This window comes from Solea solea, chromosome 5, assembly GCF_958295425.1.
Source record: "Solea solea chromosome 5, fSolSol10.1, whole genome shotgun sequence".
Taxonomy (NCBI): domain Eukaryota; kingdom Metazoa; phylum Chordata; class Actinopteri; order Pleuronectiformes; family Soleidae; genus Solea; species Solea solea.
The window spans coordinates 23,652,764-23,666,956 of record NC_081138.1 but is presented as its reverse complement, the minus strand read 5'-3'; the positions used below and the strand labels follow the sequence as shown (position 1 = coordinate 23,666,956).

The window sequence follows — 14,193 nt, the reverse complement described above, 5'->3', positions numbered from 1 at the left end:
CAAAATGTCCTTACAAAGATAGGTTCACCTACAGCCTACTGAAGACATGTATACACACACACACACACAATAAGTTAATTCCACCTGTCTATATGAATCAATACAAGGCTGAACTTGAACTAAAGGCTGTTTCACAAAAGTAGAACAAGGAAAATCCAGTGATAAACTTGTCAGATCAGACAATCCTGGATTTCTATCTTTTACATTGGACAAGCAAGGATTAGGAGATCAGGAGGTGCTGCTCAAGTCAGATTGCACTCATTCAGATACAAGAGGTAGACTTTACTGACAGTGATAAAGACGTGATGTGTGCTGCATCTTTTACACACAGAGAACAACTCATAATGTAAGGTATGAATTATAAATATAAGAGGTAACATAGCTAAAGATGAGTAAAGAAATTACAGTGATTATGAGCTGTCTAATTCCACAGGGCCTGAAGATATCTTGAGCTGGAATTATAACTAGACATAATTGGATAACTGGTGTTATGGATAGTCATAATTAAGTATTCACATTGAGGATACCTACTATCTAATTACAGACACAGTAGCTGCGGTGACAAGGCCCATAATGGAAAAAGTGACATAGTTTGTCCTATGAAGAATGAAAGTTAGGGATAATTGAAATTGAAATTTTTGACTAGGAATTACATTAATAATTGACTATTTATTCAGATTTGGAATACACACTGTAATGTTCTCTTAATTAAATAAAATAATATGTATTCTTTAACTACTTTTTTTTCCACATGTGGATCGATAAATTAAAGAAACTCATATCCTTAAGGCAATTCTGATCAGTAAATAGACAGACCAGCAACACATTAATGGAAAAATGAATACCCGTACATTAGATTGCACTAGTAAAGTTCAGACACATGATGGAATAATACCTCAGATACATTTATTGAATTTTTCTCCATGTGTACAGCAGCATCAAAAGGTTCATATCAAGTAGACATGATTGTTTGCCGTTATTGATCCATACTTCTAATCAAGTTATCGGACAGAAAATGACATTTCTGCACCTGCGTTTACAGGCTTTGCAACGTTCCGTCTTGAGAGAGCGCACTCGTACTGGCCGTTTCTACTCGTCCGCATACAGGTCCATTCAGTGGACAGATTGGAACCCCAACTACTAACACGTGTCAAAAAATAAATAAAATCAAAGCAGCGATCGCCTCAGATCTAATATAGTGATTATTGTACATCATAATCCTTCATTTATAGACACAGTGCCTGGTCAGTGTTAGGAGACTGGACGTGTTGGTTTAGCATTAAAATGGAGTATAGCAGCCGTCAAATCAGCTGGTGTTGAGATTTCAGATATTCTCTGCACCGTTGTCTCCTTGATTCTGAACGTCATCATTTAATTGTGTTCAACTTTGACTGTTTCACAGAGCAGAGGAGCCTCAATGAACATGTTTGAGTGGCTTTTTCTCTCCCCCTTGTGCCAATCGGATCTTACATTTAATTGAAAATACATTTTTGGGTCTGCGTTTTATTTCACGTGTGAATTGAAAAACAATTTGAAACTTCTTCCGGTCTACATGTTAATGTATTTGTAGCAACTGCTGCAATATTAACACTTACAACCACATCATTTTTTCTTATTTCATGTTACAACTGTATGATTTATGCATTGATTCACAAGACACCTCTCGACTTTTCTGACTCACGAAAACAAAAAGACACACGGTCAGCGGACGCACCTGTACAGCAAGACTGGTTAAAAACATCATTTGGTCTTCATGAACAGAAATGGTATTCATTACAGTACTTACAGCATGATCACAAGTGGTCATGGAAGATGAAACTAGAATGCATTTTATTGCTACATATGAAAATACAACCTGCAACAAGCTGAAAACTCATAATAGGTTCTGACCAAGATTAACCGGTCACTGGTTTTTTCAGTCTCAGGGATATGAAGAGACGCATACAAAATGAGGAGAGAGTCCATTTAAATGTGGCCCTCTCCAATGTCTTCTATTGTAATAATGTATGGATTTGTGTGAGAAAATAAAAAAAGTTGTGCAGAGTTTCTTCATGATGTTTTCTGACCAGATAAACAGACGAACCATGATTATTATTCTACTCCGTCAGTTTGGAGCCGAGAGCTGGTATCTCTGGATGTAATTAAATGAAGTCTGAGTAACTTGAGTCATGGCTTTAGGTTTTAACAGATTGATAAGAATATTATTATAATAATAATAATAATATTCTGAGGGGTAATAAAATGCAGAAGTGGATGGCTTGAATGAAAAAAACCCCCATCAGTTCCCATTTTGGTTCATCTGAAGATAGTCGTTGTGCAACTTCTCCTGAGCCTCGTAAAGCTTTCGCAGCTTCTTAGCTTGTCCCTTACTGAGCTCCTTCCCTTCTGCATCATGTGTGGGGAAACCCTGTTAACAACAAAGAACAAGAACAAAGTTAATTTCTGCTGTCAATGTAACAAAAACATTTCCATTCATCATTGTTAGCTAAACAGCAGGTAAGGAAATATCTTACAACACACAATCAGGTCAATAAGGAGTCCAACATCCGACTGACCACACAACTGATGATATCCAGTAATATAATATTACTTAATAATATCCACACATGTTTCTTAAGACTTTTATCTGTTTATCTTGTCATTACACAACACTTTCCAACTGGAGTAAGAGAAGAATGTAAAGCGCTCACTCTCCTGCACCAAAGTTGAGAAAATCTATGTTTTTAGCTCGTGGGAACACTGGAGTCTACTGCTGCATCACTTAGGTTAATGGGGACAAAGGGTTTAAGACACTGAAATTGAACACAGAAATATTTAACTTAATGTTAAAGGCAGCAGTGGATCAACAATTCCAGTGAGCTGTGAAGCAAAATCTCTGATATTCTCGATGGACTTTGGTGTGGACGAGTAAGTGGTTCACAAAACCAACACAAACTTCTTTGTGACACACAAAACAACCAAGAAAGTGAAAAAGTTCAAAAATAGTTTTACCGTTTCATCAAACTGGGAATATTTGTCAGTCTCTGTGCGAAACATTTCACTCGGAGAGATTTTCATCTTGGCGAGTTTAGCCATCTGAAATGTAAGGAGCAGAGAGAAAATGATGTTTTGAAGGCTTAATTTCAAAGGCAGTGCTAAAAAACTGTGTACATGAATCCATGAGACTGACCTCTTGTTCCTGTTTCTTCCTGGCAGCCTCTTCCTTCTTTCTCTTCTTCTCCTCTTCCATCTGTGAGGGAAGGAAACCATAGTTCAAAGACAAAAAGACAAAAAGAAATCCCTTCTTATGAGACAAGATGATAACTGCTCCTGTCTTACCTTCTTCTTTTCCTCTCTCTCCTTCAGCAGTGTTTCCTTGTCCACCAGTTTCACCACTGTAGGCAGACCTGTAACACAGCACTCACTGTATGACTCTGTCCATACTATTTACGTTATTTATTGTACATTTTATTTATAAAAGAAAAACCCCTTAAGATGAACCCTAACCCTAACCCTGGAGTCACTCATTTTTTATCAAAGTGATCCTTAAAAAAACCAACATAAGAATGGGTAAATTCTCTTTTAAAATAACAAAATGTTACAGTCCTAAAAAGCACCAGTACCTTCATGGTCCTCAAGTCGGACTCCGAGCTCCGGTAACGTATCGTCACGCACTGCATCACAGAGCTGCAGCAACTCAGTCACTGAAACAGAGTGAATAAAAAAAAAAGAGCTTTAATTCGATGTGGCAGGTTTTAAAAAGGTGATTCTAAAAGTTGATGCTAAAGAGATATTTTCAACAAAGGTTAAAAAGGAGAAGTTTTTTCTTACCTTTCTGCTCTCGGGCAATTTTTCTGACGCGCTCTCTGAAATCTGACAACACTGTGAGGTACGGCATCACTGTGCTCTCCAGCTGGAAAACAGAGCAGTGACAGTATATTAGCCTCACAGTAACAGCTTGAAATTACGTAAATCTGAACAACCTGAATTCAAATGTAAACAGCCAGTACATGTCAGTAAATTCTACATATTTATGGACATTTTTCAACCAACAACAAACAAGAAAGTGTCTCTTTACTTACATCGATACTCTGACCTTGTCCTCCCATGGGGAAACCTATAGGATCTGATCCTTCAATGGCACCAAATATCTGAACAACAAAAGACTCTTACATGAAAACATCATCACAAACCATGCATGTGTACAGTATATAAACACATTAGTAATACACTTAAAGCTTAATTCTCATGGAAAAAATATTTAAATTTGATTGGAATAACTCAGCTACAGATATTATAATTAAGTACTGACAATGAGCATTTTTATTTAAGATTACAGATGAAGCGACCAGATGCTGGACTGATCATCAACACACACCTGTCAACTTCATACCAGCCACAAAAACATGACTCTGGAGTAGAACACACGTCGGAAAATCCTCCCACAGCAGCTTTTCCACTCTGGGACTTACTTATAAAACTAATTAATTATGGACAAAACAAGTCTAAGGTATAAAATACTGCAAAACATTAGCTACACAAGTGCTGATACATCCCCAGTTTTAAAGAAAGATGGAGTCTTTCGAATTGAACTCTTTACAGGTCGAACTATACATGACCTTCAGCTTAGCTGCCATCTAGTGGTTACTACTCTTTATTTTCTTGAATATCCATCAGGGGAGCGATTCCACTGGATTATTTGGAGTCTATGAGAAAATGAGCCTACTTCTCAACATCAACATTATCCTGAGGATTTATTAGTTTCAGGTCTTCTTCAATACAGCATTACATCTACTTATTATCTATTTGTAAAGTTTGGTCTCATTTAGAGTCAAAGAGATGATGACGCAGGGGATTCCTTAGGGAGGGGCTATGGTGTGATTGACAGCTAGTACCGTTCATTAGGTGCACGGTAGCAGGTTTAGGTGGATGTGCAGTGGACAACCCACCCCCAATATTTCATGTATGGCACTTCAATATTTTTACATTTCCTGTGTAGGACAAGAGCTGTGACAGCGAACGGGTGCTAACCTTCAGCATGCTGGTGAGGTAAACAGCAATGCTCTCCACCAGCAGGCGGTTGGGCTTCAGTTTGGCACTTTTCCTGCTGGCAATGTAGCTATTGCTCTGGTTGACCAACACTCTCATTTCCTCCATGGCTGTGCGAGTGTCCACATTGTCACACAGAGCCTTGTGTATGGCGGACTTCCTGTCCAAGAAACTGAACAACAAAAGAAAACATGAAGAAGAATGATTGTTTGCATCGTCAATTATGAGCAAACAGCTGTGTAAATGCTATTTGTTAGTACATCCGCCCCAAATTGTCAACCTTGATGACTTGATTCACACTCTTTTGGTTACTTAAGACTCTAAAATCTGGTAAGCAGGACTTGAATCAGACTCCACTAAAACACTTGTGCAGTCTTCATCTTAGATGCCTATTGAACATAGTGGTTTGCAGTCATTCTGTACAGAAGGCACCCAAACTTTATGTTCTGCTAACATTAGAAACAAGTGGCTCACTTAAAGTCTTACCTACTGTTCAGCTCCATCTCTGCTTCCTCCCACTTTTCAAACTGACCTGTGATGTCAGTTGGAGCTCGCAGCAAGTCTTTCACATTGAGGAAGAACTCCTGTTTTATGAAAGAGAACACAGTGAAGACATTTTCAAATGTATTTCACAACAGATAACATGCACTTGGATGTTTATGCGATAACTGATTTTTTATATTTCCTGGACAACTTCAGCATCTTATATTATATTATTATTAGTAGTAGACTGAACCCAGGAGTTGCTCTTATGATGGATGTTAATAGTACTAGTACTAGTTATTAGTACTTCCCAGCACTTGAAGCAGCTCTTTACAACAGAGAAGAACATTTAAAAATGAGTACACCTAAACTAAAAGGCTCATGCGTTTTTTTTCCTCCACCTACATTCATGAACTTCTCGTACTGGACAGCTGACTCCATTGTGTTGGAGGAGTAATCCAGCGTGTCTTTCCAGGAATGCATCAAGAAGGCGAGGCGGAGCTGACGAGCTGCAGTACGACAAACAGACACTTTTTTTATTACCTTCATCAGTTCACTTCATTCTGATGTAATCGTTTAATGAAATAGTGCAACCGTCAGCTGTAAGACCAGTTGAGTCACCTGTGTTCTTTGCCAAGGCGTCTTTAATGGTGATAAAGTTCTTCAAAGACTTCGACATCTTGCAGCCTGCAATTGTCAGGTGCCCGGTGTGAAGGAAGTATCGCACCCAGTAATCATTATCGAAGAAAGCCTGCCAGGAAAAATGACCAGCATTCAGAAACTGCTTCAGGGGAAGTCGATCTTTGATTTCTCACACAAATACACACATAGTACAGTTTACAGTAATTGTGCACCTCAGACTGAGCCAGCTCGTTGTCGTGATGGGGAAAACGCAGATCAAACCCACCACCGTGGATGTCCATGGACTCTCCCAAAATAGAACCAGCCATCGCCGAACATTCAATGTGCCAGCCTGGACGTCCCTGTGTGACATTGACAACAAGAAAAACTTTGATTTAGATTCACTTACAAAGTGCTTTACAATACAAATTTAGCACATTAATGCATCCTGCTTCTGACTATTGCTGGTGCAGAGAAATAAATAATTTCATCACCGTTCTCTCGTCTGAACTCTCACCTTCCCCCATGGAGAGTCCCACGATGGCTCTCCTGGTTTGGAGGCTTTCCACAAAGCAAAATCATTCTGGGACCTTTTCTCACTTAATCTGTCAGCAGAGATACTCAGGTCACCTGCAAGAAGACACAAGATTAAGGAATGGCCATAGTGCATGTGGGTGTGCAGGGTGCAACAGCTGCATCTAATGCAACTCTGTATAAAACAGCAGTAGTATGTGAACATCAAAGTGTTTGCCTTCGTGTACTAATAATATACTTTTAAATGCTCGACATACTCCTCTTAACCCAACCTAATGCTTCAATGGGAACCGTGCATCCACTGATCCTGCAAGTACTGTGGAATTAAAGCCTTGTTGAAGGAAACTTATATATTCCACAGATACGTATGTTAAAACTGTAGTAAAACATAATTTTCCTTTCCCATTTTGCTGTGAACCCCTCGCGCAGACAACACGTCTTCAGTATCATTTAAAAGACTCTATTGAAAAATGTATACGAAAAAAAAAAAGATGGCATCTTACCCTCTCCTTCTTGTAAAGCTTTCTGGTCCCCGACTGCCTCTGGTACCAGTTTGGCGTACGAGTGTTTTGGACTGGTGTCAAACTTTGATGTGTTGAAGTATACGGAACCGTTTGATTCATACCTGAATGAATCACAAAACCAAATTTAAAATAAACCAGTCTGCTGGTTTATTTTTCGGTGAAAGTGCAACATCACACTCTTTCCTCACCCGTAACCATTAGAGACGATTTTCTTCACAAACTCCACGATCTCCGGAACGTATTCGCTGACCCGGGTGAGGACGTCAGGTGGGAGAACCTAGAGGATTCATCACAACGACAACAGGATGAGATGACATGTGGTGCCCATTATTCACTCATATGTATACGCCGTAAAATACACAACAGAAAAAAATTCAGTGCACTGTACACTACTCTGCCTGAGCAGGACTTACATTCAGGGCGGCCATGTCTTTGTGGTACTCCCCCTCCCAATAATTGGGGAGAGTTGAGAAGATGGAGTTCTCTGTCACTTGACTGCCAAACTGCTTGTCCAACCAGTCAGCCAGAAGGTCTTTGGCGCTCTCCAACAGCACCTTCCCAAAAAAAAAAAAATCTTTGTTTTTCAGCCACCAAACACCTGAATTCAGGCCAGAAGGAACTGGTTTTATTTGGGCACAAACTCTTTGCTGGTCAAGAAGTTAAACATGGGCCACATTGGATGCTGTGCAGTGTGTGATGGCGTCTTATGTACCTCTGTTTACCACTGCTGCTGAGCTGCTGCTATGTTTGACATAGGGATTACCTAAACCTAAATGGCAATACACGATACATTTTTAAACCATACCGTGCCTTTGCCAGTCCTGCAAATGTTTCACAATAAAAGCATTATTGAAAAAAAGAAGGAATGCATTCAAAAAGCTGAAAAGAGTACTTTTACTTTGAGATAGGTGCAGGATGTGTTTTATTTGTCACATATTCAACAGATGTAGAATTGCAAATGTGTGACATTGTGATCCAAGTGGATAAAGAGTTATGCGAGTCCAAGTGAACATAAGTGGCTAATGTGAAAGTTTCCTCTTAAGGTCTTCTGAATAAAGCATTCACAAGGTAAGAAAAGTTTGTTTGACCATCAAATTCTAATCAGGTCATCCTCAAATGGAGTACTTAATGTTTGTTAACGCATTGTTTGCCCTTTTAAATTGACAGAAAACATGAAACCAGTTCAAATAATTTGAGACTGAAAATATTAATTTAATGTACAGCGTATGCCCAATACTGACATTTGACTAGAGAGCTGGCACGGAAGGTTCTGGAAGCAGCAGCAGCAACATCTGTGGACCCTTACTTTGTCACATGCAGCCCATCCAGACAATTTTCAGAAAAATGACAATGTCAATTCAATGTCTCACCTGGGCCAGAGGCTCTACCCCTTCAGCATTGCTCTGCATTGCTGCCTGCAGGGGCTGAAGGGCAGCAGTGACAGAGGCGTCCAGCCTTTCCAGCATCTGCTTTTTGTCTGGGTCAGTGGTCAAAGCCAACAGCAGCTGGAACGGCTGACAACAGGAGCACACACGCATAACATTTTAGAACTGAGTCCCAAGTTTGGTTGTTGTGGCAAGAAAAAGTCTGAAATAACAGTTTTTTTTAGTTTATGAAGTGGGTTTGTTATTTTAAAATCAAGTTCAGGTCAGTAGTTCCATATAACTGTGATTTTCATTTAATGACTTACGGATCAATATGTTGAGCGGAAAAAAATTGAATAATAAATAAATGATTAAAAAAAGAACATCAAATTACATTTATGAACAGACATTACTAGTGTATTACCGAGTGTTTTTTTTTTTTTTTTACCTCTCTGGCGGTCAGGACATCCTGCAGTATCTGAGCAGCAGGTGGCTTCTTCTCCTTGTACTGGTCTACAAGGTAGTTCTGTCGAGCACGTTTAATGATCTAAAACCAAAAGAAAATAGTGAAGCCAAAATTAAAACTTTAATTGCAGCTATTCAGAGAACTAGCACAGGAAACCATTATTTGCTGCTAATTAGCACAAACGCGGCTCCAAGAGAGTTGCATTCAACTCACATGCATTGCTGCATAATTTTTAAGTCAAATCCCAACATACTGTACTGCGACGAGGCACTTTAAATAGTTGAGGCAGAGAGTAGGGTGTGCACATGTATGAGTAGTTAACAGTATGAATATGTATAATCCACCACTCACTTTGTCATCTATGTCCGTGATGTTCACGCAGTAGAAGACGTCGTACTTGAAGTAGTCTCGCAGTGTCCGTCGCAGAATATCGAATGATATGTAGGATCTAAACAAATATTATAAAATAAGGTTTTGTCAGAAACAGGACCAACATCAGACTTAACTTAATTTTAAGCCCTTTTATTTGACCCATTACCTGGCATGTCCCATGTGTGAGGCATCATACACTGTAGGTCCACAGCAGTACCACGTCACTTTATTCCCTTTCTGAGGAACAAAAGGCTCCTGAAACATAAAAACAAAAGACGTCAATGAGCGGAGGTTGCACATACAGTGTCTTAATCATCTATCTGCTAAATAATCAAAATATATTTAAAAAAAAATCACATTACCATTTTAGTTTTATATGATACACCTTTCAGTATGTTAACAGTCAGAAACAAAGGGCTCATCACAAAAACCAAAACCAAACAAACAATAAGACAGTCAAGGACCAACAAAGCTTTTAAATTCTTATGTGTGCTGCTTTCCATTTTTAAGTTGTTCTATTCGGTACATTTCTTTTACAATTAACATCATTTTAATACAGGACAAACATAACAATTTCATGATGACATTTCTTGTCATTCTGCAGTGGCATTGATAAGGAAAACCAATTATACCTTTGTTAAACAAGCAATGTATCAATCATAACTGATACATATTTGAAATGTTTCCAGTGAAAATAGGACAACTGCTGCTAACACACTAGTGATTTGATAACCATGAGTAACCTGCCTTTGCTCTTGTCAGACTATTGTAGAGCAGAAGTTGGGGAACATCTGTTCCGGCTGGTGCAGACCACTGTGGCTGAACCCGCTTTTCTTTCACTGCAATTAGAGAAGACACAGAAACAAAAAAGAACATTTTTAAAAGAATGTGTGCACACATCCCTACCCAACATCAACTCTCAGTCCTCATGTGACACGTGAGAGTATAAAGCCATTACATATGAAATCTGAAATTAACATGGGCTTTGAGCGACATTCTGTGAATGATCATACCTGCTGTGATGTTCTCTGCACTGACTGTGTCGCTATATCCGGGATGACAAGGCGTCATATTACAGTCCTATTACCCCAAAAGCTTGACACACAGAACTGTGGCCAGTTATACTTTTAGCACATTTTTCTCTTTCTCCTTAAGTATTTTCTTTGGCTCTAATTTGTGCCATGTGAGTCATTTTATTTTTAGTGTTTGACGTTCTTTGCAAACTTAATACATTGCAATGTTGGAATAAGAAGAGCTAAAGGTCTCCTTCTATTCCCACCACAACTGCCAAAGTGAGGCACCTGGGAATGAGCGTGTCAAACAGACTTGACTTTATATTTACAATGTTAAAAATGCTTAATATTCATACATTATGTCTTATGTATTTTCGTCCACCTGTTGCAAAGCAAACACAATGAGTAGTCTGAAAGGTATAATTTGTCATGAATTGAAATACCTGTTTGAAGGTAAGCAGTGAGAGATTTCACATATTATAATTTGTATAAACTGATAATGAATGTCGAAGTTATACAAAGAAGTGTACTGCACTTAAGCAAATTCTCTTGAACTGTATTAAATATTCATCTATAAGAGACTGCATTGATAATCATTTCACAATAGAACTTTTACCCTCTGAATTGTAATTTTATCGAATCTTGACGTACCTTGAGATTCCCATAGCAAGTTATACAACATGACAGTGATCCAAGACAACTGTTATTATTTTTTGCATCTCTGTCGTAACCATGCACCTGCCACGCAACCGATAGATGCATGAGAGGGAAGACTGGCCTGGCAGATTTGATTTAACAAGCAGTTCTACAGACAATCACATGGTGTCGAATTCTTGGAGTGGAGCTTTAACAGTGAAATTACTAAAGTGACAAGGGAAAGAATTCACTTTTAAGGTGCACCATACACAGTAGGACACAGACTTCCCAAACTAGATGACATCTCTTTCACTACTTTGAAGTGAAAGTTTAGGCATAGTGTGACCCCTGCACCAGGAACCAGCTTGAAAGATGGATGCTCACTCTCATTGAAAACATGGTTGCCAGTGGGGATGCAAGGAAAAACTGATATTAGCTGATTAACTCATGTCAACATCAGGATTTTTCAGTTCTGTGCCTGTCTCTATAAGCAAATTTAACGCAGGAGAATTTTCTGTTGCTCAACTCCAGGCACTGCACGCACCTTAGGGACCTGACACAGCTTTAAGGTTGAAGTATGAAACTGTCTCTGCTTTTCATGCCTCTAGCTGTCTACTCACTGCTGCTCTCAGAGGTGAGCTCCTGCTGCAGGGTGGCTATGTGTTTATACCAGCGCAGAGCGTGGACGTGATGCGGATCTGGGGGCCTGCCGAGGAGCTTAAAGGCTTTCTGGTCGGCCTGGGAGGGGCTGAACCCAGCCAGGTAGCTGCGTGAGGATATGTAGTCATTCAGGGCCGCAGCCAGTGTGGCCTCCTCTTTTATCTGCAGCAAGAAGCCACACTCAAAGGCTGCAGAAACAAGAGGGCAAATGTTCGCACATAATTACTGATGAGCTAGGGATAACACTGATACGACAAGCTCAGCCTGAACAGAGGGAAAACCAAAAACCACATGGTAACACTCACAAACAAGGACTGGTGTAGTGTATCTTAACCTGCGTAGAAAATGATGAAGAGCTGAAAAATTTGAGTAAATCATCCTTTCATCCACTTGGAGGGATAGCTGTGCATTAGACTAAATAAATAAGTATTATTATCACATCAGTGATCAAGTAATGTGACAAAATATGTCATTTAATATTTTTAATGTTGCGACCAAACCTTTCATAAAAGACATTGTTTTGCCATTGAGGGATTAAACAATAAACACTGTACAAGGAGTGAGTCAAATAAGAAGTACAGTTCTTCTTTTTCTTTTTTTAAAAACACACTACAGGCGGTGAATTCTGCAAAACAGAAGCTTTCTCCATTCGGAAGACGAAACAAAGCTGAAACGAAACTGAAAATCAAAGTGAAGCTCCAAGTGGCGTAGAGGCACAGAGGAGTAGGAGAGCATGGAAAACATTGCACACTGCAACTGCACGAATGCCCCAAAATCACTTAGACATAAAATGGAAGCAATTGTAGTGTCTGGTTATACAACATGAAATGTGATAAATGTCCAAAGCTGAACTCAAACTGAGACATGAAGTGGAAGGTGTCTTAAATCCCTCGTCACTGGGGCATTAGATTAATTTTGCATTTCCAACTAATAACCTTTGTCAAAGGAGGTTATGCTTTCTGCTTTGTCTGCTAATCTGTCTATTTGTAAACAGGATAAGTCAAAAAACAAAGGAAAGACTTTGTTAACATTTTTTGGGGATGTGGATCACACAGTGGTACAGTGGCTAGCATTTAATCGGGGGCCTTTCTGTGTGGAGTTTGCAAGTTCTCCCTGTGTGCACAAATATGCAGGTTAATTGGCCAAAGTTGTGCATGTGAGAGTGAATGATTGTTCGTCTCCGTATGTTGACCCTGCCATGGGCTGGTGACATGTTTAGGGTGTACCCCGCCTTTTGCTCTGCTTCAGATGGGAATGGTTCCAGCTACCGTGACCCTCATTGGGAGGATAAAGTGGTAATGAACCATGAACCACTAACAAATAAATTTAGGTGATGATTTGAAAACAGATCGGTTTTTTAACACTTGTTAACAACCTATAAGCTAAAGGGACCGTGGGAAACTGAGTAGCTTGCAGTGTCTGTGTACTTTCTGTAGCATCTCTACTTTTGGAAGTAACAGTGACTATAAGTAAAAGTGACTATACAAATTGAAAAATATTATTTTGACTGAGTGCACATAGTTATTAGTTTATTACTAAACATGGAACTGGGTTTCACATGCATGACAACAACAAAAATAACAATTACAAAGATGTCAGTCCTGGGTTCACTAACCTTTATGCAGAAATGTGTAAAACTAAGTGGACTTGTTAAACAGGAAGGCATCGCAGTGGAACACCAAAGTGTTATTATCATATTATTCGACTGATTACATTTAAGCCTCCATCAATATTAATGTTTACTGGAAATATATACAGGGTCAGAGGAGATTCAACATCAGCCTAGGTGTGGAGACAATCAGCTGTGTTACAATAGCTCAGGTGCAGTAATGTAGAAATACTGGTCGCCTTTTTTAAGACCGTTTTGAGGTCGTGACAGCTGTGCTTGTCCTGTTCCATTCTGTTTTACATTAAGAGGCAGAAACATAGAATGATCGTTTCATCAAGTTGAACACAGGACAACACGATGTCTTCATCAAACAGGTCAAACCAAAGCCCAGTTCAAATCCCGGAGCAATTAAAGCACTTGACACCTTAGTTGTATAAATGATGTGCCGCTGTATGGATTGTGTGCTAAGTAACAACCAGGACTAACTTATTTCGTTTCAGGAAATGCGTTAATGTATCCACTAATGCGTATATGCTGTATAGTTCGTTCCGTTTACTATACATTACTAACCATCTTAAATAGCAGAATATTTAACGGGGGTTAGGCTTGTATTTTGCTGACAGGGTTACCTTTAGCTAAGCGGCTAATAAAGCTAAGGCTTGTTAATTGACGAGCCATAAACGTATAAATCGCGTCAACATATTTAGTTTGTGTGTTTTCAGTGAAGAGCAAGTGTAGATAAAAACTGACAACATGTTTCTGTACCTGGCTCTGCTGAGGTGGACATTGTGGCTGTGTTAGATGGTTGGACGCTGATGCAACAATAACGTGCCCGGAAGAAGAACCCGGCGCGTGAAACACTAACTGACTAGGAACCTTTTTG

The 14,193-nt window shown here is 39.3% G+C and overlaps 1 protein-coding gene across 2 annotated transcripts; it reads right to left on the bottom strand.

Moving 5' to 3' along the window:
• Positions 1 to 884: 884 nt before the first annotated feature.
• On the bottom strand, positions 885 to 14,163 carry cars1 (cysteinyl-tRNA synthetase 1). Of its 2 annotated transcripts, XM_058628766.1 has the most exons (23): positions 14,076 to 14,159; positions 11,662 to 11,889; positions 10,140 to 10,231; positions 9,559 to 9,647; positions 9,372 to 9,468; positions 9,003 to 9,101; positions 8,561 to 8,704; positions 7,604 to 7,744; positions 7,379 to 7,467; positions 7,170 to 7,291; positions 6,650 to 6,762; positions 6,366 to 6,494; positions 6,133 to 6,262; positions 5,917 to 6,020; positions 5,515 to 5,612; positions 5,011 to 5,200; positions 4,062 to 4,130; positions 3,811 to 3,892; positions 3,603 to 3,683; positions 3,319 to 3,386; positions 3,170 to 3,229; positions 2,992 to 3,075; positions 885 to 2,407 (listed from the first exon to the last, which is right to left on the bottom strand). In XM_058628766.1, exons 1-23 carry the CDS (start codon positions 14,095 to 14,097, stop codon positions 2,279 to 2,281), a joined length of 2,460 nt encoding a protein of 819 aa, XP_058484749.1. In that variant the 5' UTR covers positions 14,098 to 14,159; the 3' UTR covers positions 885 to 2,278. The 2 variants fall into 2 exon arrangements, with proteins under 2 accessions (XP_058484749.1, XP_058484750.1); XM_058628767.1 differs by lacking the exon at positions 11,662 to 11,889 and having other exon boundaries at positions 14,076 to 14,163.
• Between the last annotated feature and the right edge of the window lie 30 nt (positions 14,164 to 14,193).